Source organism: Pseudophryne corroboree, chromosome 1 (genome assembly GCF_028390025.1).
Source record: "Pseudophryne corroboree isolate aPseCor3 chromosome 1, aPseCor3.hap2, whole genome shotgun sequence".
NCBI lineage: Eukaryota > Metazoa > Chordata > Amphibia > Anura > Myobatrachidae > Pseudophryne > Pseudophryne corroboree.
This window is the reverse complement of record NC_086444.1, coordinates 698,483,865-698,509,312: the sequence shown is the minus strand read 5'-3', so window position 1 is coordinate 698,509,312 and position 25,448 is coordinate 698,483,865. Positions and strand designations below refer to the sequence as shown.

At 44.1% G+C, this 25,448-nt stretch overlaps 1 protein-coding gene across 1 annotated transcript in view; it reads left to right on the top strand.

The window, feature by feature from the left end:
- Positions 1-23,440, top strand: part of LOC134907845 (FYN-binding protein 1-like) — a 225,038-nt gene extending 201,598 nt beyond the window's left edge. Inside the window, exons 12-16 of the mRNA XM_063914822.1 lie at positions 8,341-8,425; positions 11,532-11,694; positions 12,183-12,216; positions 20,711-20,745; positions 23,066-23,440. Of these exons, the coding sequence (XP_063770892.1) occupies positions 8,341-8,425; positions 11,532-11,694; positions 12,183-12,216; positions 20,711-20,720 (292 nt within the window). The 3' untranslated portion in view covers positions 20,721-20,745; positions 23,066-23,440. The remainder of the gene's footprint in view (positions 1-8,340; positions 8,426-11,531; positions 11,695-12,182; positions 12,217-20,710; positions 20,746-23,065) is intronic.
- The last annotated feature ends 2,008 nt before the right edge of the window (positions 23,441-25,448 follow it).

Sequence of the window (25,448 nt, the reverse complement as noted above, 5' to 3'; positions counted from 1 at the left end):
ATGCATCCGCCGCCCACTGGGAGTGTATTTTAGCTTAGCAGAAGTGCGAACGAACGGATCGCAGAGCGGCTGCAAAGTTTTTTTGTGCAGTTTCTGAGTAGCTCAAAACCTACTCAGCGCTTGCGATGACTTCAGACTGTTCAGTTCCTGTTTTGACGTCACAAACACGCCCTGCGTTCGCCCAGCCACGCCTGCATTTTTCCTGGCACGCCTGCGTTTTTACGAACACTCCCTGAAAACGGTCAGTTGACACCCAGAAATGCCCACGTCATGTCAATCACTCTGCGGTCAGCAGTGCGACTGAAAAGCTTCGCTAGACCCTGTGTGAAACTACATCGGCAGTTGTAATAGTACGTTGTGCTTGCGCATAGCGCCGCAAGCGCAGAAGTGCTGTTTTTTTGCCTCATCGCTGCACAGCGAACTAATGCAGCTAGCGATCAACTCAGAATGACCCACTTAATCTAAAGTTCTTTGTGTAAAGCAAAAGTTAATCTTTAGGTCAAAGTCCCTTTATTAGACCAGAGCAGTAGGATGTTACAGCTCAAAATACAGACTATCCCTTTTGGGGTATCTTCATAGAGCAAAGGATGCAAAAAGGAGAGTTATGGTAGACTTATCATTTCTAACTCTTTCTGCGAGGTACATTGGTTCTACAGGAAAACATCGGGGTGTAGACGCAGGGATGTGCGGTAAGCTAAATAGCTCAGGAGGCACTGGCTGGCACCAGAGCCAGATTTACATGCAATATATGAGCCAAAGCGTACATCTGGGCATTATACACAGGTGCAGCAGTATAAACTCCTGGAAATTTGGTGAGTTTTGATCAGAGATGTGCGGAAAAGAAAGCCAGGTGAGGCACTGCCTCACCTGCCATAGACTTTTTACTCCAGAGTTTTGGCTATAAAAATTATTAGAATAATACAAAGAAGATATTTCAAACATATTCTTTGTATTTTTCATATACTTTATACAGTCAAAACTCTGGCTCAAACAATAGTATGACAGGAAAGGCTCTGCCACACCTGCCTCACCCCACCGCACATCACTGGTGTAGAGTGGATCTTGATCCAGAGGCACCAACACGCTAAAGCTTTAGGCTGTCCCAAGATGCATTGGGGCCTCCTCTATAAACCCCGCCTCCAGGCACTGGAGCTCAGTTTTGTTAACCAGTAAAATGCAGGCGCAGGCAAGAGAGAAGGCAGATGTTAGTCACATAGAACCACATTCTCACGACCTGTGGAACCAATGTACCTCACAGAAAGAGAGTTAACAATGGTAAGTCTACCATAACGCTCCTTTTCTGCAGCAGGGTACATTGTTTTCCACAGGAAAACATTGGGATGTCCTAAAGTAGTTCCTCAAGGGAGGGGACGCGCCTTAGCGGGCATGAGAACCCGGCATCCAAAGGATGCATCCTGGGAGGCGGAAGTATCAAAGGCATATAACCTAATAAATGTGTTCACTGAGGACCACGTAGCTGCCTTGCACAATTGTTCTGCGGATGCGCCATGGCAGGCCGCCCAAGAAGGTCCAGCAGACCGAGTAGAGTGGGCTTTAATAGTAGCAGGAGCTGGAAGTCCAGCCTGCACATAAGCTTGTGCAATCACCATTCTAATCCATCTGGCCAAGGTTTGCTTATTCGCAGGCCAGCCACGTTTGTGGAAACCAAACAGTGCAAAAAGGGAATCTGACCTCCCGATAAAGGCAGTCCTCTCCACATAAATACGGAGAGCTCTTACCACATCCAAAGAACGATCTTTGGAATACAAGTCTGAAGAGATAAAGGCTGTCAATCTCTTGATTAAGGTGAAAAGATGACACCACCTTAGGCAAATAACCCGGTCAAGTTCGCAGAGCTGCCTGGCCATGGTGAAAAATCAAATAGGGTGGCGACAGGTCAAAGCGCCTAAGTCCGACACCCGTCTTGCAGGGGCAATAGCCAGCAAAAACAGGACCTTGGCTGTGAGCCATTTAAGGTCCACTGACTCAAGAGGTTCAAAGGGAGACTCTTGCAGGGCCTTTAGTACAACAGTCAAATCCCATGGAGCCGCAGGAGGGACATAGGGTGGCTGAATCCTCAGTACGCCCTGAGTGAAAGTATGAACGTCGGGTATAGATACAATTTTTCTCTGAAACCATGCCGACAATGCAGATATGTGAACCTTGAGGGTGGCCAGACGAAGAACTACGTCAAGGCCTTGTTGCAGAAAAGCCAGGATTCTGGATGTTCTGAATCAATATGCATCATAATTCTTATCAGCACACCAGGTGAAGTAAGAATTCCAGACCCAGTAATAAATCCAGGCAGATGCCGGTTTGCGGGCTTTCATAATAGTCTGAATAATGGCCTCTCAAATTCCTTTGACCCTCAGGAGTGATGCGTCAAGAGCCATGTCGTCAAAGCCAGTCTGGCCAGGTCTGGGTAAAGACAAGGGCCCTGTATGAGAAGGTCCGTACCCTGAGGAAGTAGAAGGGGTCTCTCTGTCAATAGACCCTGCAGGTCTGAGAACCAATGCCTTCGAGGCCACACTGGAGTGACTAGAAGTAATATTCTTCCTTCTTGTTTGAACTTCCATAGTACCCTGTGCAGGAGTGACACTGGAGGGAACACGTAGGGCAGTGGAAAGTTCTATGGAACCACCAGTGCGTCCACGAACGTTGCTTGAGGATCCATGGTCCTTGATCCGAAGATCGGTACCTTGTGATTGTGTCGAGATGCCATGAGGTCTACATCTGGTAGCAGAGCCGGCCCTAACCAATATGATGCCCTAGGCAAAATTCTGGCTGGTGCCCCCTAGCACCACCGCTGGTTCCGCCTCTGACCTTGCACCTCTTTCCCAGCACCATCACCCCTCACCCATAGCAGTCCTTATTTTGGTGTTTGTACCCCTTATATTTTAAATAGGAACAGTTCGCACATTTGGTGCTCAGCCCAAAAAGGGGTGTGTTTTTGCTGGCAAGGTGCATGGCCACACAATAGTAACCCCAATTCCATTTACGCCACACAGTACTGCAACTTTATTCACATTTGATCATGCGATAGTGTCCATAATTCATATTACATCCCACAGTAGTATCACTTTATCTTATAAATGTTAATCCTCACAGTAGAGCCCCTTATTCACATTACATCACACTGAATTGCTCCTTATTCACATTACACCACACCCTATTGCTCTTTGTTCACATTAGATGACACAGTAGTGCCCTTTCTATATGCAACGCCACATAGTAGAGCACCTTATACACATAATGCCACAGAGTAATGCCCCTTACACATATGAGACACATTATTAATGTCCTTATAAACATAATGTGCCTTACACATTATGACTACCTTTATTAATGCCCTTTTACACATAATGTCCCTTACACATATGCCGCACATTATTAATGCCCTTATGCACATAATGACACACATAGTGCCCCCTACACATTTGCTGCACATTATTAATGCCCCTATACACATAATGACACACATACAGTAGTACCCTGTTACACATATGCCGCACATTATTAATGCCCTTATACACATAATGACACACATAGTGCCCCTTACACATATGTTGCACATTATTAATGCATTTTTACATGACACACATAATGCTCCTTACACATATTCCGAACACTACTGCACAACCAACCCACTCACATGCACACAGCACTCACACTGCCACTAACACTGCTTGGATACAGATGTGTCCTCATAAATCTTGCCTCAATGCTAACGTCGGGCACCTTTTTTTATGAAAATGCAGCTTATTTGCATTGCTATGTGGCTAGGATGCACAAGCAGATTCTGCTGATTAAAATGATATGTAGCATGCCTATATACTATGTGAGACTGGCTGTATCTGCATATGAAATGCTACACACAGAATATAGGCATGCTGCATATCATTTTAATCAGCAGAAGCTGGTGATGCTCCTAGGCATATCAAATGCACTAGGCAATTGCCTAGTTTGCCTATGCCTATGGCCGGCTCTGTCCGGTAGGCCCAATCTGTCCACTAGGAGTTGAAAGACTTTCGGATGAAGACTCCGGCGTGCACATCCTGGCGACTGAGGAAGTTCGCTTCCCAGTTTAGGATCCCAGGAATGAACACTGCCGATATGGCTGGCAGATGGCGTTCCACCCAACAAAGGATTTTTGACACTTCCACCATTGCCATGCGGCTTCAAGTGCTGCCTTGATGGTTTATGTATGCCACCATGGTGGCGTTGTCTGACCGTATTTGAACAGGCCTGTTCTGTACCAGAGGCTGGGCGAGAGATAGTACATTTAACACCATTCTCAACTCCAGAATGTTTATTGGGAGGAGTGATTCCTCCCTGGTCCAGCGACCCTGAAATGAGTGTTGCTCCAACACTGCACCCCATCCCCTTAGACTGGTGTCCGTTGTCAGCAGGACCAAGTCGGGGATCCAGAAGGGTCAGCCTCTGATTAATCGCTGGTCCTGTAGCCACCAGGTCAGCAACAGACGAACCTTCGAAGTTAAAGTGATCATCTGAGCTCTGATCCAATGAGGTTAGCTGTCCCATCTGGAAAGGATTAACCTCTGTAGTGGGCGGGAATGAAATTGAGCGTACTCTACCATGTCGAACGCTGACACCATCACGCCAAGTGCTTGCATCGGCACTCTGTGACAACAAAGGAAGCATATTATCCAGGGGCGTCTCTAGAGAGGAGGGGACCCGTGTGCAGACTCAATGTGTGGGCCCCCTCCTCTCCCATCGCCATCGCGCCGCTGCTAGCACTCTGAGCGCTGTAGACTCTGGCACAGTGCCAGAGTCTACAGTGCTTGCGCAGGACTCCAAAAAATGTCCGCCGCACCATTTTTTCCGGAGTCCTGCACGTGCGCTGTAGACTCTGGCACAGTGCCAGAGTCTCTAGTGGTCAGTGCACTAGCAGCAACGCCTTGGCTACGGGAGAGGAGGGGGCCCACACATGGTCAGCGATGGACTCTGGAAAGGTAAGTATAGGAGAAATGGGTGCGGTGTGGGCCCCCCCTGGACTCAGGGGCTCGTGTGCACCGCACACACTGCACCCATTATAGAAACACCAATGTTCTTATCCTGTCCTGAAGTTTCAGGACCTTTTCAGGAGACAGAAACAGCCGTTGACTGTGTGCGTCCAGAAGTGCCCCCAGGTGCACCATGCTCTGAGCTGGGACCAGCAAGGACTTTTTCCTATTGATAAGCCACCCGTGGGCTTGCAGGAAGTTTACCATCCTTTTCAGATGACTGAGGAGGACATCATGGGAATTTGCCATAATCAGCAGGACATCCAGATACGGCAGGATTCTGATTTCCTGGCGACTGAGATGGGCTGTCATAATGGCCATGATCTTGGTGAAGATCTGAGGAGCTGTGGCCGGTCCAAATGGTAGAGCGTGGAATTGATAATGTAGGTTGCCAATAGCAAACTGCAGAATCTGCTGGAGATACATGGCAATAGGTATATGCAGGTATGCATCCTGTATATCCAGGGATACCATATAGTCTCCGGGTTCCATAGCCAGTACAATTGAGCGCAGTGTTTCCATACGAAACCGGGCACTCTCACAAACTTGTTAAGAGATTTGAGGTTGAGTATAGGCTGGAATGACCAATTTAATTTCGTAACTAGAAACAGGGTCGAGTAATAACCTCTGCCTCTCTCGAACTGAGGTACCGGCAGGGCCGTCTTAACAGCAGTGTAGGCCTCTGGGCACAGCAATCCATTGGGGCCCCTACCCATCCTCCAGCAGTAGGGGGTGCTCTCAGCGGCAGCTTTGATGTCCCGCAGACAGTAGGGGGTGTTCTATCTTCCGCTCAGCATGTATTAATTTAAAGACTCCAAATGATTAAAATGATTAATCCTTTTAATCATTTGGAGTCTTTAAATTAATGACCATTATGTAATATTCAATATATAATTGGTTGTAAATATACCTATGATGATTTATTATCTATATTGTAACATATATCTATGTACGATATTTAGGGATGCACATTGTAATATATCCCTATGTACATCATGTACTTATGGACAATAATTGTATATTGTTGTACTCCCCTAATTATATAACATTCTCTTATTTATGTATTGTTTCCTCAATCGGGTAATATTGTTCAATTTGATGAAAATTCCATTTTTGATAAATATGTTATCAATAAGACATTTATATATGTACTTTTTCTCCTTTCTTCACACCCAAAGACACCCCTGAAGAAGTTGCCACAGACGAAACGCGTTGAATGAAATATTTTATTGTATTAATCTTGTATTAACAAGAAGTGAATGGGTATATACAAGAAAAATGCTTGACAAATTGATATATTTTATATATTTTTTATATGTCCGATAGAATATTTGTGTGAAAGAACTCTATTGAGAAATGTTTTACTTTGCATTTTATAAATAAAAGAAAGTTTTTATAATTTTTGGGTGTGATATATAAGGTGTTAATAGTGTATCCTCAGATCATATCCATATTGGTAAAATGTATAAAATTTATTGAATTATAGTGCTGCTCAAAATCAACCATTTATATATACACAGCGCGGTCCTAGACCGGAGGTATACTGTATATTAGAATACTCGTACAATATATTCTATATCAGGTACACTTTTTCTTAAATAATGCTGTCTGTATAAAGACATGAAGAATACTCAAGTGTTTGTAAAGTCACAGCGCTGTATACAGGCCGCTTTACAAAGGAGACCTTGTCCGGGGGCCAGCCGCAGCTATGCTCAGAAGATGGCACCCAGCGTCTCAGTCAGGGAGTGAGTGATAGTACGAGGCAGCTCCAATGCATGAAAATCTGCTCAGAGATGGTGCCCTGGTCTGGGGAAGGGGCTACAGGTTAAGCGCCACCTCCCCTATGCTGGAGTTCCATCCAGGTACTGTGAATCTTATTAAATGGGGTGTTAGTACACCCGACCTGTACTCAGATGCCCCGGTGGTCTAATGGGATCCCTGCTCGGAGACAGTGTCCACGCCAGCACTGTGACCCGTCTCCCTAGGTCATGGACGCAATGCGATTTAATGGCGGGTCCCGTCTGGGGGACCCTCTTAGCTCCTTCCCATAGCAGCAACATGATCCAGGAGAGCGGTCTGTGACTGTGTGCCTAAGCTGGAGCATCTCCGCCGCAAGTACCCGGGAACTGAGCCATGGGAGTGTGCAACGCCGCTTGGGAGGTGATGGAGCTGCAGCGCTGAAGTGTCACCCTGACATACAGCGCTGACAGCCCAGAGAAGAAATCTTCTTAAAAGCTTTTTCAGGGCTACCCAATGCAGTCCTCCTGTTAGGTGACCTGCTGCTGCAGGCACCAACTCGAAACTGTGCTCCAGTGCCTGGAAGCGGGGTTTATAGAGGAGGCCCCAATGCATCCTGGAATAGCCTAAAGCTTTAGCCTGTTGGTGCCTCTGGATCAAGATCCACTCTACACCTCAATGTTTTCCTGTGGAACCAATGTATCCTGCTTCAGAAACTTCTTTTTGGATCCTGAAATCAGACCTTCATACCAAAATGCACCCAAAAAATGGCCAATGGCCGGACATTAAATACTTTTCAAAATATTTATTCCTAAGAATTGATTGTTTTTATAAAAATGTGCTTACATAACACCTTAATACAATGCAATGGTGCCCCATTAATGGTAAGATGACAACAGCCTTCTGTTTTACTCTATCACAGGTGTGAACTCCTGACAGTTGTGCCACCCAGTAGTGATACTTTGGCAACCTTAACTTACACTTTTTGTCTTAATCAAGAATTCATCAGGTGTAGATCAGACAGAGTATACTGTTTTTTCAGGGTGTAGTATGTTATGGCGGCGGTCAGGCTCCCGGCGACCAGCATACCGACACCGGAATCCCTACCGCCGGCATACCGACAGCTGGGCAAGCACAAATGAGCCCCTTGCCACGCTATCTATTCTCCCTCCAGGGGGGTCGTGGACCCCCAAGAGGGAGAAGAACTGTCGATATGCCGGTGGTCGGGATTCCAGCGCTGGTATGCTGGTCGCCGGGAGCCTGACTGCCGGCAAAGTGAAAACCACCCGTTTTTTTATCTACCCCTGATGAAGCCCTATATTTATATGAAGGGGTAAAGAAAGTTATGCAATTTTGGTATGCTTTCGCAGTATGGAAATACTTATCTTAAATAACAAAAAATGTATACTGTATGTGTATCTCCATGGGCCCATTCATTTCTCCTTTTGTGATAAAAAAAATATTGTAACTTGTAAAGAAGTAAAATATTGCAAACCGTTATATAAGCCATCTATTCATTATTACAAATTATTTTTTTATTTCTTATGTTGGATAACTGTGGAATACTTTTTTTTAACAGGAAACCTGAATTGCCAAAAAGGGACATTATAAAACACATGAAAGATGAAGGCAAAGAGCTCAAAGAATTAAGGAAAAAATTTAAGGTATTAAAATTACAAATAGTATAACAATGATCTGTACTAAGGGGGTAATTCAGAGTTGATCGCAGCAGCACATTTGTTAGCAGTTAGGCAAAACCATGGGGGGTTTATTCCGTGTTGATCGCTAGCTGCATTCGTTCACTGTGCAGCGATGAGGCAAAAAAATGGCAGTTCTGCGCATGCGTATGCGGGACGTACTATTACAACGGTCAATGTAGTTTCACACAGGGTCTAGCGAAGCTTTTCAGTCGCACTGCTGACCGCAGAGTGATTGACATGAAGTGGGTGTTTCTAGGTGTCAACTGACCGTTTTCAGGGAGTGTTCGTAAAAACGCAGGCGTGCCAGGAAAAATGCAGGCGTGGCTGGGCGAACGCAGGGCGTGTTTGTGACGTCAAAACAGGAACTGAACAGTATGAATAATAATTATAATAATAATAGTTTTATTTATATAACGCTCTTTCTCCAATAGGACTCAAGGCACTTAACAGATACATAGCATAATATAGTACAGAAAATAATGAAGTACCTCAGTGATCGCAAGCGCTGAGTAGGTTTAGAGCTACTCTGAAACTGCACAAAAAAAATTGGAGCCGCTCTAAGATCCTTTCGTTCGCACTTCTGCTAAGCTAAAATACACTCCCAGTGGGCGGCGGCATAGCGTTTGCACGGCTGCTAAAAACTGCTAGCGAGCGAACAACTCGCATGTGCACTGCAGGTGTGGCAGATATAACATTTGCAGAGAGTTAGATTTGGGTGGGTTATTTTGTTTCTGTGCAGGGTAAATACTGGCTGCTTTATTTTTACACTCCAATTTAGATTTCAGTTTGAACACCTGCCCCCCAAATCTAACTCTCTCTGCACATGTTATATCTGCCCCCCCTGCAGTGCACATGGTTTGGCCCAACTGCTAACAAAGTTCCTGCTGCGATCAACTCTGAATTAGGCCCTAAAATACCAGCTGCAATTTCTGGATGCATTTGAGGGTTAACAATAACACACCAAGCAGGGGCAACACAGCTTGATTTAGATAATAGTATTTAATCTTGCTATACTTAATACAATCAACAGAATAGCAAGTAAGTGTTGCTTAGTCACAAATGTAATTTTTTATTATTATTATTATTATTATTACCTTTTACTTATGTGATGCCACAAGGGTTCCTAGTGCTGTATACAGAACAGTTCTAGACAAATACACATGTTGTTTATATATACAGTACTGTACATAACAAAATAATTCTACTCATTAAATGATACAATTACTTAGAGAAAACTGAAGGAAAGAGGACCCTGCTTGCAAGAATTTACATTTGAGGGGCTGTGGTTGGACATTTAGGGTGGGGTGAGGGGGGGGGGGTCAGATTTGAGGGTTGCGCAGGTTGGCAGGAGGCAAGATTGTAAGAATAAATGAGTTTTAAGGATGTGTTCATCACCTTCTGTCTTGATATTAGGCTGGACTTTTACAAAGCTGACAATAGGGACAGTCCAGGCACATTTTAAAAATGTACCCCCGAAAAGATTTGTCAGTAAAACAGTCCCGATTTTTAAGTGTTGAATAAATATACTCTATATTCCACGCAGTTTTTCTATACACTAACGTTTGCCTGTATCTTTACTCAATTGGATGTCTGTTATTGCTCAGTGAATCTAATTATACAAAGACAGTAGTGCCATGTAATATTGTGATGTATATTATATATTGTACACATTGATCACAAAATTTATATTTGCAGCTTTTACTTCAGGGATTAACACAAAAAGATGCTTGTGACTACTAACCAAGCCATGTAAAGCTGCTCATGGGAGAAGCAGCTGTTCCTGAGATCTACGCCTGCAGCCCTGAGCATTTGCCGCTGCGATTTGTTGATTGTTGATTGTCACAGCAAAGCAGACGCTTACAGGAAACTACAGGCACTTGAATTGAAAAGGAAACTTGTTGGGGATAAGGGGTATACTCAGGGGCATAACTAGACCTTTGTGGGCCCCATAGCAAAATTCAGAAAGGGCCAATCCAGTACTCCGGAAGAATGTAGGGCGAGGGGCGATTTGGGGTCCGAAAAGCAGAGGGGGAGGGGTCTGACAGAGTAGAGGGCGGGACCAGACAGGATGACAGGATGGAGGCTAAGGTGTTAGTTGTACACATACATACATTATATATATATATATATATATATATATATATATATATATATAGAGAGAGAGAGAGAGAGAGAGAGAGAGAGAGAGAGAGAGAGAGAGAGAGAGAGAGAGAGAGAGAGAGAGAGAGAGAGAGAGAGAGAGAGAGAAAGTTTCCACAAAGTGGAGGGTGCACTCTCATGAAAGAAACAGAGAATCTTCAGTCTTGTTGTCAGAGTTTATTGTAGCTTCAAATGCATCTCAACGTTTAGATCCCAATTATGGATAATTCTCAAGAAAGGCTGTACAGCGTTCACAGTTTCCAACATTAACACATGTATATAATATCTAAAGGAAACAAAACATGAAAAAATAGTCAGCTTCCCAGGCCCCAAATTATGGCAATATTGCACACATACGTAAATCATCAAAATACCAATTATAACTGCAAATAAGTGCAATCTTTATATGGATATATATGTGTGTATACACCCTTATACCCAAGGCAAGCCAGTTCAAGAGCCCACTATCCAAAGGTGGGCAATCTTAATTATCCTTATGTGCAAATAGTATAATATTAATACATTTATAGGTGCCGAATGTAGACATAGTGCAAACAGTCCCAGGTGTTCAATAATCTCAAGGTACTGATATTACTCCACCAGAACATGCAAAAACCACAAAACGCTAGTTTACCTGGAATATCCAATTTAGTTTGCACTATGCCTAGAATATTTTACTGTGAAATCTTTTAAACACCAACACCCCTTAAATGTTTTTGTTTTGTTATTTCTCTTATTCTGTAATGCTATTATCAATCAATTTTATCTTCTTCATCTTAATAATAATGATAATAATAATGATGATAATAATAATAATAATAATAATAGTAATAATACATGTATAAAGGAGTGACACTGGTAAACTAACAAGAATATGATAAACTAAAAATGCTCACAAGTCATACTCCCAAATGTCTTTTGTCTCACTCAGATTGAAGGCGAGATAAAGGTTTTGACTCGTATGATGGTTGTTCCAAGTGCTGGGAACAAGAGAGGAGGTGGAAAGGATCTACCAATCAGTAAAGGCGAGATCCTAGAAGTGATCCAGTTTACTAACCAAGAAAAAATACTGTGTCGAAATAGTAAAGGCAAATGTATGTACACTGTAATAAAATAACTAAAATGATTTAATTAATGAAGTCAAAATGTTTCAGAGTATTAAAGTACTTGGGAGCATATTTGCCATAATCCGCATTTAAAATGAGGTTGTGGTGTGATATTTTCACCTTAATTCACATTGCAAATTTAGGAAATATCACTTAAATTTACCAAAAATCACTTCCAGGGACAGAGCTTTCCTTAAAGATCTGTCCCTGCGAATCACCTCGGCATCATTTTCACTGTATTTTTATTTTTTAAATAAATGAGAATGTGTCTGCGCATGTGCCGGCTACCTGTCTCCACCATGCCCAATAGACATATATAAATATGCCAGATGGACAGCCAAATACAGATTTTTAAATTCTATATAACGCTAATGAGATAATTTTTTTTGTAACATAATACTTTCCTTGAAACTTCTGACAACATATGATCACAGCCACTTCAAAGTGACACTTATATGGTCTTTTTGTTTTATTAGATGGATATGTTAAAAGAAGATATGTTTTGCAACTGTAAGTATTACTATTTTTTATTAAGAATTAGTACAATAAATGAGCACCACCAGGAATCTTTAGAAGAAAATGTGAATATGGACTAGAGACTAGAGATGAGCGGGTTCGGTTCCTCTGAATCCGAACCCGCCCGAACTTCAGCTTTTTTTACACGGATCCGAGCGACTCGGATCTTCCCGCCTTGCTCGGTTAACCCGAGCGCGCCCGAACGTCATCATGACGCTGTCGGATTCTCGCGAGGCTCGGATTCTATCGCGAGACTCGGATTCTATATAAGGAGCCGCGCGTCGCCGCCATTTTACACGTGCATTGAGATTGATAGTGAGAGGACGTGGCTGGCGTCCTCTCCGTTTAGAGAAGAAATAGATAGGAGAGTGAGAGTGAGACAGTGACACTTCATTTACTGGAGCTTAGGAGGAGTACTCAGACAGAGAGTGCAGAATTTTGCTGATAGTATTAGTTAGTTATACTAGTGACAGAGTGAGACAGTGACACTTCATTTACTGGAGCTTAGGAGGAGTACTCAGACAGAGAGTGCAGAATTTTGCTGATAGTATTAGTTAGTTATACTAGTGACTGACCAGTGACCACCAGTGCAGTTTTATATTATTTAATATAATCCGTTCTCTGCCTGAAAAAACGATACACAGTGACTCAGTCACATACCATATCTGTGCTCAGCCCAGTGTGCTGCTGCATCATCTATGTATAATATCTGACTGTGCTCACACAGCTTAATTGTGGGGGAGACTGGGGAGCAGTTAGGTTATAGCAGGAGCCAGGAGTACATATTAAAATTAAACAGTGCACACTTTTTTTCTGCAGGAGTGCCACTGCCAGTGTGACTGACCAGTGACCTGACCACCAGTATATAGTATACTATATTGTATTGTGAATGTCTGCCTGTAAAAGTTAAACACACGTCGTGTGACTTGTGTGGTGTTTTTTTATTCTATAAAATAAAAAACTCATTCTGCTGACAGACAGTGTCCAGCAGGTCCGTCATTATATAATATATACCTGTCCGGCTGCAGTAGTGATATATATATATTTTTTATATCATTATTTATCATCCAGTCGCAGCAGACACAGTACGGTAGTTCACGGCTGTAGCTACCTCTGTGTCGGCACTCGGCAGTCCATCCATAATTGTATACCACCTACCCGTGTTTTTTTTTTTCTTTCTTCTTTATACATACTACATCTCATTATCATCCAGTCTATATTAGCAGCAGACACAGTACAGTACGGTAGTCCACGGCTGTAGCTACCTCTGTGCCGGCACTCGGCAGTCCGTCCATAATTGTATACCACCTACCCGTGGTTTTTTTTTTCTTTCTTCTTTATACATACTACATCTCATTATCAACCAGTCTATATTAGCAGCAGACACAGTACGGTAGTCCACGGCTGTAGCTACCTCTGTGTCGGCACTCGGCAGTCCATCCATAATTGTATACCACCTACCCGTGGTTTTTTTTTCTTTCTTCTTTATACATACATACTACATCTCTTTATCAACCAGTCTATATTAGCAGCAGACACAGTACGGTAGTCCACGGCTGTAGCTACCTCTGTGTCGGCACTCGGCAGTCCATCCATAATTGTATACCACCTACCCGTGGTTTTTTTTTCTTTCTTCTTTATACATACTACATCTCATTATCATCCAGTCTATATTAGCAGCAGACACAGTACAGTACGGTAGTCCACGGCTGTAGCTACCTCTGTGTCGGCACTCGGCAGTCCATAAATAATTGTATACCACCTACCCGTGGTTTTTTTTTCTTTCTTCTTTATACATACATACTACATCTCTTTATCAACCAGTCTATATTAGCAGCAGACACAGTACGGTAGTCCACGGCTGTAGCTACCTCTGTGTCGGCACTCGGCAGTCCATCCATAATTGTATACCACCTACCCGTGGTTTTTTTTTTCTTCTTTATACATACTACATCTCATTATCATCCAGTCTATATTAGCAGCAGACACAGTACAGTACGGTAGTCCACGGCTGTAGCTACCTCTGTGTCGGCACTCGGCAGTCCATCCATAATTGTATACCACCTACCCCTGGTTTTTTCTTCTTTCTTCTTTATACATACATACTACATCTCTTTATCAACCAGTCTATATTAGCAGCAGACACAGTACGGTAGTCCACGGCTGTAGCTACCTCTGTGTCGGCACTCGGCAGTCCGTCCATAATTGTATACCACCTACCCGTGGTTTTTTTTTTCTTTCTTCTTTATACATACTACATCTCATTATCATCCAGTCTATATTAGCAGCAGACACAGTACAGTACGGTAGTCCACGGCTGTAGCTACCTCTGTGTCGGCACTCGGCAGTCCATCCATAATTGTATACTAGTATCCATCCATCTCCATTGTTTACCTGAGGTGCCTTTTAGTTGTGCCTATTAAAATATGGAGAACAAAAATGTTGAGGTTCCAAAATTAGGGAAAGATCAAGATCCACTTCCACCTCGTGCTGAAGCTGCTGCCACTAGTCATGGCCGAGACGATGAAATGCCAGCAACGTCGTCTGCCAAGGCCGATGCCCAATGGCATAGTACAGAGCATGTCAAATCCAAAACACCAAATATCAGTAAAAAAAGGACTCCAAAACCTAAAATAAAATTGTCAGAGGAGAAGCGTAAACTTGCTAATATGCCATTTACCACACGGAGTGGCAAGGAACGGCTGAGGCCCTGGCCTATGTTCATGGCTAGTGGTTCAGCTTCACATGAGGATGGAGGCACTCAGCCTCTCGCTAGAAAAATGAAAAGACTCAAGCTGGCAAAAGCAGTAGCACCGCAAAGAACTGTGCGTTCTTCGAAATCCCAAATCCACAAGGAGAGTCCAATTGTGTCGGTTGCGATGCCTGACCTTCCCAACACTGGTCGTGAAGAGCATGCGCCTTCCACCATTTGCACGCCCCCTGCAAGTGCTGGAAGGAGCACCCGCAGTCCAGTTCCTGATAGTCAGATTGAAGATGTCAGTGTTGAAGTACACCAGGATGAGGAGGATATGGGTGTTGCTGGCGCTGGGGAGGAAATTGACCAGGAGGATTCTGATGGTGAGGTGGTTTGTTTAAGTCAGGCACCCGGGGAGACACCTGTTGTCCGTGGGAGGAATATGGCCGTTGACATGCCTGGTGAAAATACCAAAAAAATCAGCTCTTCGGTGTGGAAGTATTTCACCAGAAATGCGGACAACATTTGTCAAGCCGTGTGTTCCCTTTGTCAAGCTGTAATAAGTAGGGGTAAGGACGTTAACCACCTCGGAACATCCTCCCTTATACGTCACCTGCAGCGCATTCATAATAAGTCAGTGACAAGTTCAAAAACTTTGGCCGACAGCGGAAGCAGTCCACTGACCAGTAAATCCCTTCCTCTTGTAACCAAGCTCACGCAAACCACCCCACCAACTCCCTCAGTGTCAATTTCCTCCTTCCCCAGGAATGCCAATAGTCCTGCAGGCCATGTCACTGGCAATTCTGACGAGTCCTTTCCTGCCTGGGATTCCTCCGATGCATCCTTGCGTGTAACGCCTACTGCTGCTGGCGCTGCTGTTGTTGCTGCTGGGAGTCGATGGTCATCCCAGAGGGGAAGTCGTAAGCCCACTTGTACTACTTCCAGTAAGCAATTGACTGTCCAACAGTCCTTTGCGAGGAAGATGAAATATCACAGCAGTCATCCTGCTGCAAAGCGGATAACTGAGGCCTTGACAACTATGTTGGTGTTAGACGTGCGTCCGGTATCCGCCGTTAGTTCACAGGGAACTAGACAATTTATTGAGGCAGTGTGCCCCCGTTACCAAATACCATCTAGGTTCCACTTCTCTAGGCAGGCGATACCGAGAATGTACACGGACGTCAGAAAAAGACTCACCAGTGTCCTAAAAAATGCAGTTGTACCCAATGTCCACTTAACCACGGACATGTGGACAAGTGGAGCAGGGCAGGGTCAGGACTATATGACTGTGACAGCCCACTGGGTAGATGTATGGACTCCCGCCGCAAGAACAGCAGCGGCGGCACCAGTAGCAGCATCTCGCAAACGCCAACTCTTTCCTAGGCAGGCTACGCTTTGTATCACCGCTTTCCAGAATACGCACACAGCTGAAAACCTCTTACGGCAACTGAGGAAGATCATCGCGGAATGGCTTACCCCAATTGGACTCTCCTGTGGATTTGTGGCATCGGACAACGCCAGCAATATTGTGTGTGCATTAAATATGGGCAAATTCCAGCACGTCCCATGTTTTGCACATACCTTGAATTTGGTGGTGCAGAATTTTTTAAAAAACGACAGGGGCGTGCAAGAGATGCTGTCGGTGGCCAGAAGAATTGCGGGACACTTTCGGCGTACAGGCACCACGTACAGAAGACTGGAGCACCACCAAAAACTACTGAACCTGCCCTGCCATCATCTGAAGCAAGAAGTGGTAACGAGGTGGAATTCAACCCTCTATATGCTTCAGAGGTTGGAGGAGCAGCAAAAGGCCATTCAAGCCTATACAATTGAGCACGATATAGGAGGTGGAATGCACCTGTCAAGTGCAGTGGAGAATGATTTCAACGTTGTGCAAGGTTCTGATGCCCTTTGAACTTGCCACACGTGAAGTCAGTTCAGACACTGCCAGCCTGAGTCAGGTCATTCCCCTCATCAGGCTTTTGCAGAAGAAGCTGGAGACATTGAAGGAGGAGCTAACACGGAGCGATTCCGCTAGGCATGTGGGACTTGTGAATGGAGCCCTTAATTCGCTTAACAAGGATTCACGGGTGGTCAATCTGTTGAAATCAGAGCACTACATTTTGGCCACCGTGCTCGATCCTAGATTTAAAACCTACCTTGGATCTCTCTTTCCGGCAGACACAAGTCTGCTGGGGTTGAAAGACCTGCTGGTGAGAAAATTGTCAAGTCAAGCGGAACGCGACCTGTCAACATCTCCTCCTTCACATTCTCCCGCAACTGGGGGTGCGAGGAAAAGGCTCAGAATTCCGAGCCCACCCGCTGGCGGTGATGCAGGGCAGTCTGGAGCGACTGCTGATGCTGACATCTGGTCCGGACTGAAGGACCTGACAACGATTACGGACATGTCGTCTACTGTCACTGCATATGATTCTCTCAACATTGAAAGAATGGTGGAGGATTATATGAGTGACCGCATCCAAGTAGGCACGTCACACAGTCCGTACTTATACTGGCAGGAAAAAGAGGCAATTTGGAGGCCCTTGCACAAACTGGCTTTATTCTACCTAAGTTGCCCTCCCACAAGTGTGTACTCCGAAAGAGTGTTTAGTGCCGCCGCTCACCTTGTCAGCAATCGGTGTACGAGGTTACATCCAGAAAATGTGGAGAAGATGATGTTCATTAAAATGAATTATAATCAATTCCTCCGCGGAGACATTGACCAGCAGCAATTGCCTCCACAAAGTACACAGGGAGCTGAGATGGTGGATTCCAGTGGGGACGAATTGATAATCTGTGAGGAGGGGGATGTACACGGTGATATATCGGAGGATGATGATGAGGTGGACATCTTGCCTCTGTAGAGCCAGTTTTTGCAAGGAGAGATTAATTGCTTCTTTTTTGGGGGGGGTCCAAACCAACCCGTCATATCAGTCACAGTCGTGTGGCAGACCCTGTCACTGAAATGATGGGTTGGTTAAAGTGTGCATGTCCTGTTTATACAACATAAGGGTGGGTGGGAGGGCCCAAGGACAATTCCATCTTGCACCTCTTTTTTCTTTTATTTTTCTTTGCGTCATGTGCTGTTTGGGGAGGGTTTTTTGGAAGGGCCATCCTGCGTGACACTGCAGTGCCACTCCTAGATGGGCCCGGTGTTTGTGTCGGCCACTAGGGTCGCTTATCTTACTCACACAGTCAGCTACCTCATTGCGCCTCTTTTTTTCTTTGCGTCATGTGCTGTTTGGGGAGGGTTTTTTGGAAGGGACATCCTGCGTGACACTGCAGTGCCACTCCTAGATGGGCCCGGTGTTTGTGTCGGCCACTAGGGTCGCTTATCTTACTCACACAGTCAGCTACCTCATTGCGCCTCTTTTTTTCTTTGCGTCATGTGCTGTTTGGGGAGGGTTTTTTGGAAGGGCCATCCTGCGTGACACTGCAGTGCCACTCCTAGATGGGCCCGGTGTTTGTGTCGGCCACTAGGGTCGCTTATCTTACTCACACAGTCAGCTACCTCATTGCGCCTCTTTTTTTCTTTGCGTCATGTGCTGTTTGGGGAGGGTTTTTTGGAAGGGACATCCTGCGTGACACTGCAGTGCCACTCCTAGATGGGCCCGGTGTTTGTGTCGGCCACTAGGGTCGCTTATCTTACTCACACAGCGACCTCGGTGCAAATTTTAGGACTAAAAATAATATCGTGAGGTGTGAGGTATTCAGAATAGACTGAAAATGAGTGTAAATTATGGTTTTTGAGGTTAATAATACTTTGGGATCAAAATGACCCCCAAATTCTATGATTTAAGCTGTTTTTTAGGGTTTTTTGAAAAAAACACCCGAATCCAAAACACACCCGAATCCGACAAAAAAAATTCGGTGAGGTTTTGCCAAAACGCGGTCGAACCCAAAACACGGCCGCGGAACCGAACCCAAAACCAAAACACAAAACCCGAAAAATTTCCGGCGCTCATCTCTAGAGACTCGATACAAGAGTTTAAGATGAGAGCGTATACAGATTTAGGTAACGGCATATATTTTGAGGAATACCATCTGTAAGAGCAAGTAAGAATATCAGTGAAGACTTATATATATGCAATTGCGGTTGAATTGCCGCAAATGTCGAAAAATGGGGCATTTTCGACAAAAAAAAACCTGTCGAATTGGATTCGACAATGCAATACAGTACTTTTCAACAAAAAAACTGGCGTGGATTCTACGTGGACAAGGGGACCGACACTTTGTGTCAACATAGGTAAGTATGTGTGTATGTTGGTGTGCATGTATGTAATAAAGTTATACTGTCACGGTGTGTGTGTACTGTTTTTATTTGGGTATTTTTTTGTAGTAGAACTACAGGTACCAGCGGGTCCGTTTCCCCCCCGCATGCTGGTACTTGTGGTTCTCCAAGTACCATCTTGCGGGGGAGGCTTGCTGGGACTTGTAGTTCTGCTACAAAAACAATATTCTTTTTTTGACACTTGGCTATCAGCCCCCCATCCGCCGCCCTTGGATGGGGGGGACAGCCTCGGGCTTCACCCTTGGCCCCTGGGTGGCTGGAGGGGGGGACCCCTTGATTTAAGGGTCCCCACTCCTCCAGGGTACCCCGGCCAGGGGTGACTAGTTAGTGATTTAATGCCAGGGCCCTATATAAAAGTGTCCCCCGGCTGTGGCATTATCTCTCTGACTAGTGGAGCCCGGTGCTGGTGTGAAAAATACGGGGGACCCCTACGTGTTTTGTCCCCAATATTTTTGGCACCAGGACCAGGCACAGAGCCCGGTGCTGGTTAAAATACGGGTGATCCCCTGTCATTTTCCCCCCCGTATTTTTACAACCAGGACCGGCTCAAAGAGCCCGAGACTGTTTATGCTTAGGAGGGGGGACCCCACGCATTTTTTTTCAAGATTATTGAACACTTTTGTGCCGTCCATGAAGTCAAATCCAGGAAGCACACTATCGTCAATTGGTCCGTTTTTCGACAGCAGGACTTTCGAATCCATTTTTTATTGAATATGTCGAATTTGGGTGCCGGCGGGAGGGTTTGTGACTGTCAAATTGTGTTGAATTAAAAAACGGTCGAAATCTAGCCGGAATTCGACCGCAATTGCATATACCCCAAAAATTTTTAAATAATGACAGTGACGTTCATAGACTTACCTTGTTGTCAACGAGCTATCTTCCACTGTATATATTCATACATTAATGTATATTGACTGCCAATGTTCTCGATATTTGTCTGTGTTAAATATCTTTTGAAGCTATATACCTTTATTGGACCATTCACTCTCACTTTAAACACTATTGGACCTAACATAGAGAGATAAATACTAGCAGCATTGGTATTCAATATAGATTCATCTAGCCAACCTGTGCCCACGAGTTAATTCCTTTTTTACATTGTTACCCCTAAGGGATTTTGGATTTCCCTTACAACTTACACTGGTGACAAAATAGGCTAGATAGCTGTTTAGAGAAGTGGTGCAGACCTTACCGTCTACCAATATACTGCATGTGTCTAGTCAGAGCTCAATGCTCTAAGCCATGGGTCTTCAACCTGTGGCCCTCCAGCTGCTGCGGAACTACACATCCCACCATGCCCTGCCACAGTTTTGCTATTAAGGCATGGTAAAACTGAGGCAGGGCATGCTGGGATGTGTAGTTCCGCAGCAGCTGGAGGGCCACAGGTTGAAGACCTATGCTATAAAAAGCTGCAGCTCTCATTTGTAAGACATATTATAGAAGTACTAGTTTATGACATTATTAAAATGATGCATGTTTAACTCTGATGTTTTTATTTTCAGTGAAAAATAAATGTATGATGGAGTTGATACCCCAGGTATGCAATTAAATTTTTTCTTATTTTAAGCATTAAAAATGGGATGGGAAGAGCCCCAGCGCTTTTTAGTATGTAGCCGCCATCTTTTGGGCAATAGAGCTCGCTGTTTTCTTGAACCCCAAAAAACCTGTCAGTCTAAAGTGGTTTTCACTATAACAGGAAGTCCCCACTCCCAGGATGTCTAGGTCTGTTTAGGATTTGGGAAGCATAAAATGCTGACCATGCGTTTTCAATCTAATCTATCTATCTATCTATCTTAATTATAGTTATTTATTATGTGTGTTTTGAGTATTACTTGGGGGGTATCTTCTCCAGTAAACAGGTCCTGTTAAGAGTATAGGCTTTAACACTGAGCTAGAATCAATCCAATCAATTTACAGTCCTAAAAGTTACATTAAAAAAACAGTCCCAATGTTCTCTCACTAAAAACTTCACTTAATTGAAATGGTTGAACATTTACATTTAAGGGCCCTACACACGGCACGATATTAGTGAAAGATATGAACGATCTTGTTCATTAATGAACGAGATACCGTTCATATCTTTCAGTGTGGAGGCACCAGCGATGAAGGATGCGCGGCCCCGCACTCGTTCAGCGCTGGTGCCCCGTCGCCTGTGCATGCAGGCCAATATGGATGATCTCATCCATATTTGCCTGCACTTCTATGGAGCAGGGTGACGGGGGGAGTGAAGAGACTTCACTCCCCCGTTACTACTCCTGCTGCCGCCGGGTCGCCAGTCGGCCGTATCCGCCGTCAGATAGCTTGGCGGCGGATCACGCTGTGTGTAGGGCGCATTACTCTTTTCTCACTGTGCATCCTAAAAATAGTTCAGCTTTCCATATCCAGGCGTACTTGTACTTTGTTGAGACTGCGCCCCTCTTAATAATCTGGCACACTTTGCTTACTTGTCTCCTTTTTGATTCAATTTTATTATCGTACAAAAATATTCTGAAGAGGCAGGGTTCCAAATCACTCAGGCACGGTGGTAGATGAAAAACCAACAGTGGTTTATTGAACAGAATGGGCTATAAACAGCTGAGCACACTTCTGTAATCCAATTCCACTCAACAATTCCCAGCACAAACTCCTGATCGAAAATCACTTCTTAGCCTAGGAGCAGATAATCTCTTCCAGCAATGCAGAGTCCCAGAAAACAATTGGTTACACAGCAGTTACCTGGCAGAATATTACTCTTAGCCTAGGGTCAAAGAATTTTTCTTCGGCTCCCTGTGTAGTTCTACTTATACCCCCAGAAGCTTCATATTGCAGGGTTGTTTTACTTTCTTATTTATCTTAGGATCTTAAAGCATTACACATACTTATCAAGGTGATTACATCAGCGAGAGAGCCAACATGTCTGGCCACCTACAGTAACTGTTGGACAATAGGGGGTAAACAAAAGGGACAATGGTACCCTATATAACACAGGGGTGTATTTTCTAAGGCGTGGAGAGAGATAAATCGGACAGAGATAAAGTACCAATCAATCAGCTCCTAAATGTCATGTTACAGGCTGTGTTTGAGAAATTAGAGATAAAAGCTGGTACTTTATCGCCTTCCACTTTATCCCTCTCCAAAGCTTAGTAAATAGACCCCTCAAGCTTTAAGTGTCCACTGTGGTGTAAGTAAATAAAATGAAGCTCTAATGCTAACAGGAATAACCCACATACAGTGTAACAGATAGCATAACACAAGTGCATACATTACAATATTAAGGCTTATTCAAACACAGTATAGGGGTGAGCAGGGACATGCTATGGAGAATGAGCAAACAGAATGCATTGGGGATATGGGGATAAAAAGTACATATTTGACTTGGGAAATGAGGCATAACTACAGTATATTAATTGTCATTTTGTCACAGACCTTTCATTTCCTCACAAATATGTATAAGTACAATATGAGTACAGTTAACATATAAGCAGTGAATATCTTCGGTGAATGAAAGAATGCCGGTCAGTATGGTCACACTAGCCAATAGCAGTTACCAGTCTATTCAGAGGTGTGCCTGGTTCATTCCTTACATCCCACTTGTTTTTTGGACATGCAGCAATTTCAATGCAAGTTGCCAGCGTTGCTGTCCAGCACATGTGTGGCTAGCATTAGGCAAGTGGTGGTTTTTCTTTTACTGCAAGTCCTAGAATGAGGCTGGTTGAGCATTATGATGCATGGTGACAAGTTACACAGTATAAACTATTTACATGTTTTCATATTTTATGTCTGGCTGTTTTACACGTATATTCATTCATTGTTCTTGGTTTTGTTTTTTTTAAATCGTTATGTTTGCTAAGAAATGATTCTTTTTCTTATATTTTCAGGTTCTGGAAGTACCCAACAAAGAAGATAAAACGCAGACTGTTTCTCTTTCTAAATTGTATTATTTATTTTTCAAGACTATACCTGACCCCAATGTATTGTAATTCACGGCTTTCTTTGATAACCTGCCAATGCTAACCATTGATGTAAAGTATTTAAACACAATTTGACACACTGTTTTTTTTGTTCGTTTTTACAAAAGAAAGCAATCTGATATTTCTTGTGCTAATGTCATGAATTAAGTGTTTTCTTTATTGTTATTTAAAAAAAAAAAAAAAGCAATTTGCACTTTTTAGGCTCTACATGAAGAACATGGCCAACCACAAATAAATGAGCTTTTGTCTCTGTATCATCCATAAATAAAAATACTGCATGTCTGGCATTTGTCTGCTAGCTGGAAAAACAATATTGTAAATTTCCCGCATATACAGTGTCGGCCTGGGGCATGAAGGGCCCACCGGGGGGAAATGCAGTGGTAGGGGCCCATGTTTAGGGGTGTGGCCAGCTGCCACAGTGGTTTGGATAACCATTAGCACAACAGAATTTGCTGCACTATGGGGGTCATTCCGAGTTGTTTGCTCGCTAGCTGCTTTTAGCAGCATTGCACACACTAGGCCGCCGCCCTCTGGGAGTGTATCTTAGCTTAGCAGAATTGCGAACGAAAAATTAGCAGAATTGCGAATAGAAATTTCTTAGCAGCTTCTGAGTAGCTCCAGACCTACTCACAGATTGCGATCAGCTCAGGCCGTTTCGTTCCTGGTTTGATGTCACAAACACGCCCAGCGTTCGGCCAGCCACTCCCCCGTTTCTCCAGACACTCCCCCGTTTTTCCCTGACACGCCTGCGTTTTTCCGCACACTCCCAGAAAACGGCCAGTTTCCGCCCAGAAACACCCACTTCCTGTCAATCACACTCCGATCACTTCAACGATGAAAATTCTTTGTTCGGACGTGAGTAAATCTACTAAGTTTTGTGCTAAATTACTTAGCGCATGCGCACTGCGTACCATGCGCAAGTGCATTTTTGCCTTAATCGCTCCGTTGCGAAAATCAGCAACGAGCGATCAACTCAGAATGACCCCTATATAAGAAATGTTCAATAATAAATAATTATAGAGAGCATGGTCTGGGCCCCTTGATAAATATACAGTAAAATACTGCTAGTGTATGCATGATAATATACCAGATTAATAACAGCAATGCACTGTAGAAAATACACCTTAGGCCTGAGCAGTATAAGGTAACATATGTATAATTCAAGTGCACAGTCTGCAATCTGATTCCCAGGCAGTGGGGCCCAATGGGGGTTTCCCCTGTCCCCTGTGGGCCAGTCCAGATTCAAGAATACAGCATCAAATTAAAGAGTTTTAATTCAAACATTCAGGTCAATGTATTAAGCCTGGAAAAGTGATAAAGCAGTGATAAAGCAGTGATAAAGAAGTGATAAGTGGAAGGTGATAAAGCTCCAGCCAATCATTATGGTGCCTATTCATGTAGCAGAGAAAACAGGGCTTTTCTCTGCCTAGTGCAATTCACAGAGCGGGTTACCGTGAAGAAGTCACTGACTTCCCCAGCGGTACCCCCGCTTTGTGCCTGAATCGCATCACCATACTTTTGTATGGTGAGTGCGAATCATGAAGGAGCGGAAAACTCTGCTTTTCACTTCTCCCTGGCGTTCAGGTCCGCCACTTCAGGACGGTGTAACCTGAACTGCGGTGCAGAGATAGCAGGAAAGCTCAATGCTTCCCTGCTCTCTGCTCGGCCTCCGCCCCTGACCTCCCAGCAGCCAATGCAGCATGCCGGGAGGTCAACAGGCAGTGCTTGCGCAGAGGGACACGATGGCGAACTCTGCGGATCGGAGAGGGGACTGTCTAGAAAAGACCGCTGGACCCCTGGATTCCTCAGCGCCGGAAGGGTAAGTATACATGAATTGCTACTTATTACAGCTTTACATCACATTGAAGCGATGTATAGTGATAAGTAGCAATTCAGTTTTCATTTTCTTAATGAATAGACCCCTATGTGTTTGAAAAATGACAGGAGCTGACTGGCTGGGCCATTATCACCTTCCACTTATCACTTCTCCAGGTTTAATACATCTGCCCCATTGAGAGGGAAATGGCGTTAATCTACAGAATAGCTTTCAGTAATGGGATAGGCCAGACGAGGTATGTACGGAACCATTAAAACCCAGAATTGGCAGGAGGAAAAAGGGAAGGGGGTGTAAGAATTGGTCCTCAGGACAGAACAGTTGGCAGGCCTTGAGTGAGGTATTTGGAATGTATGGTAGGAGGTATGAATTGTTCATGAAACGGATTGCCTAGCAGTTGAAATGGGTTTGGAGGGGCCAGAGTGAAAACATAAGACTAAAAGAGAATGGAGTAAA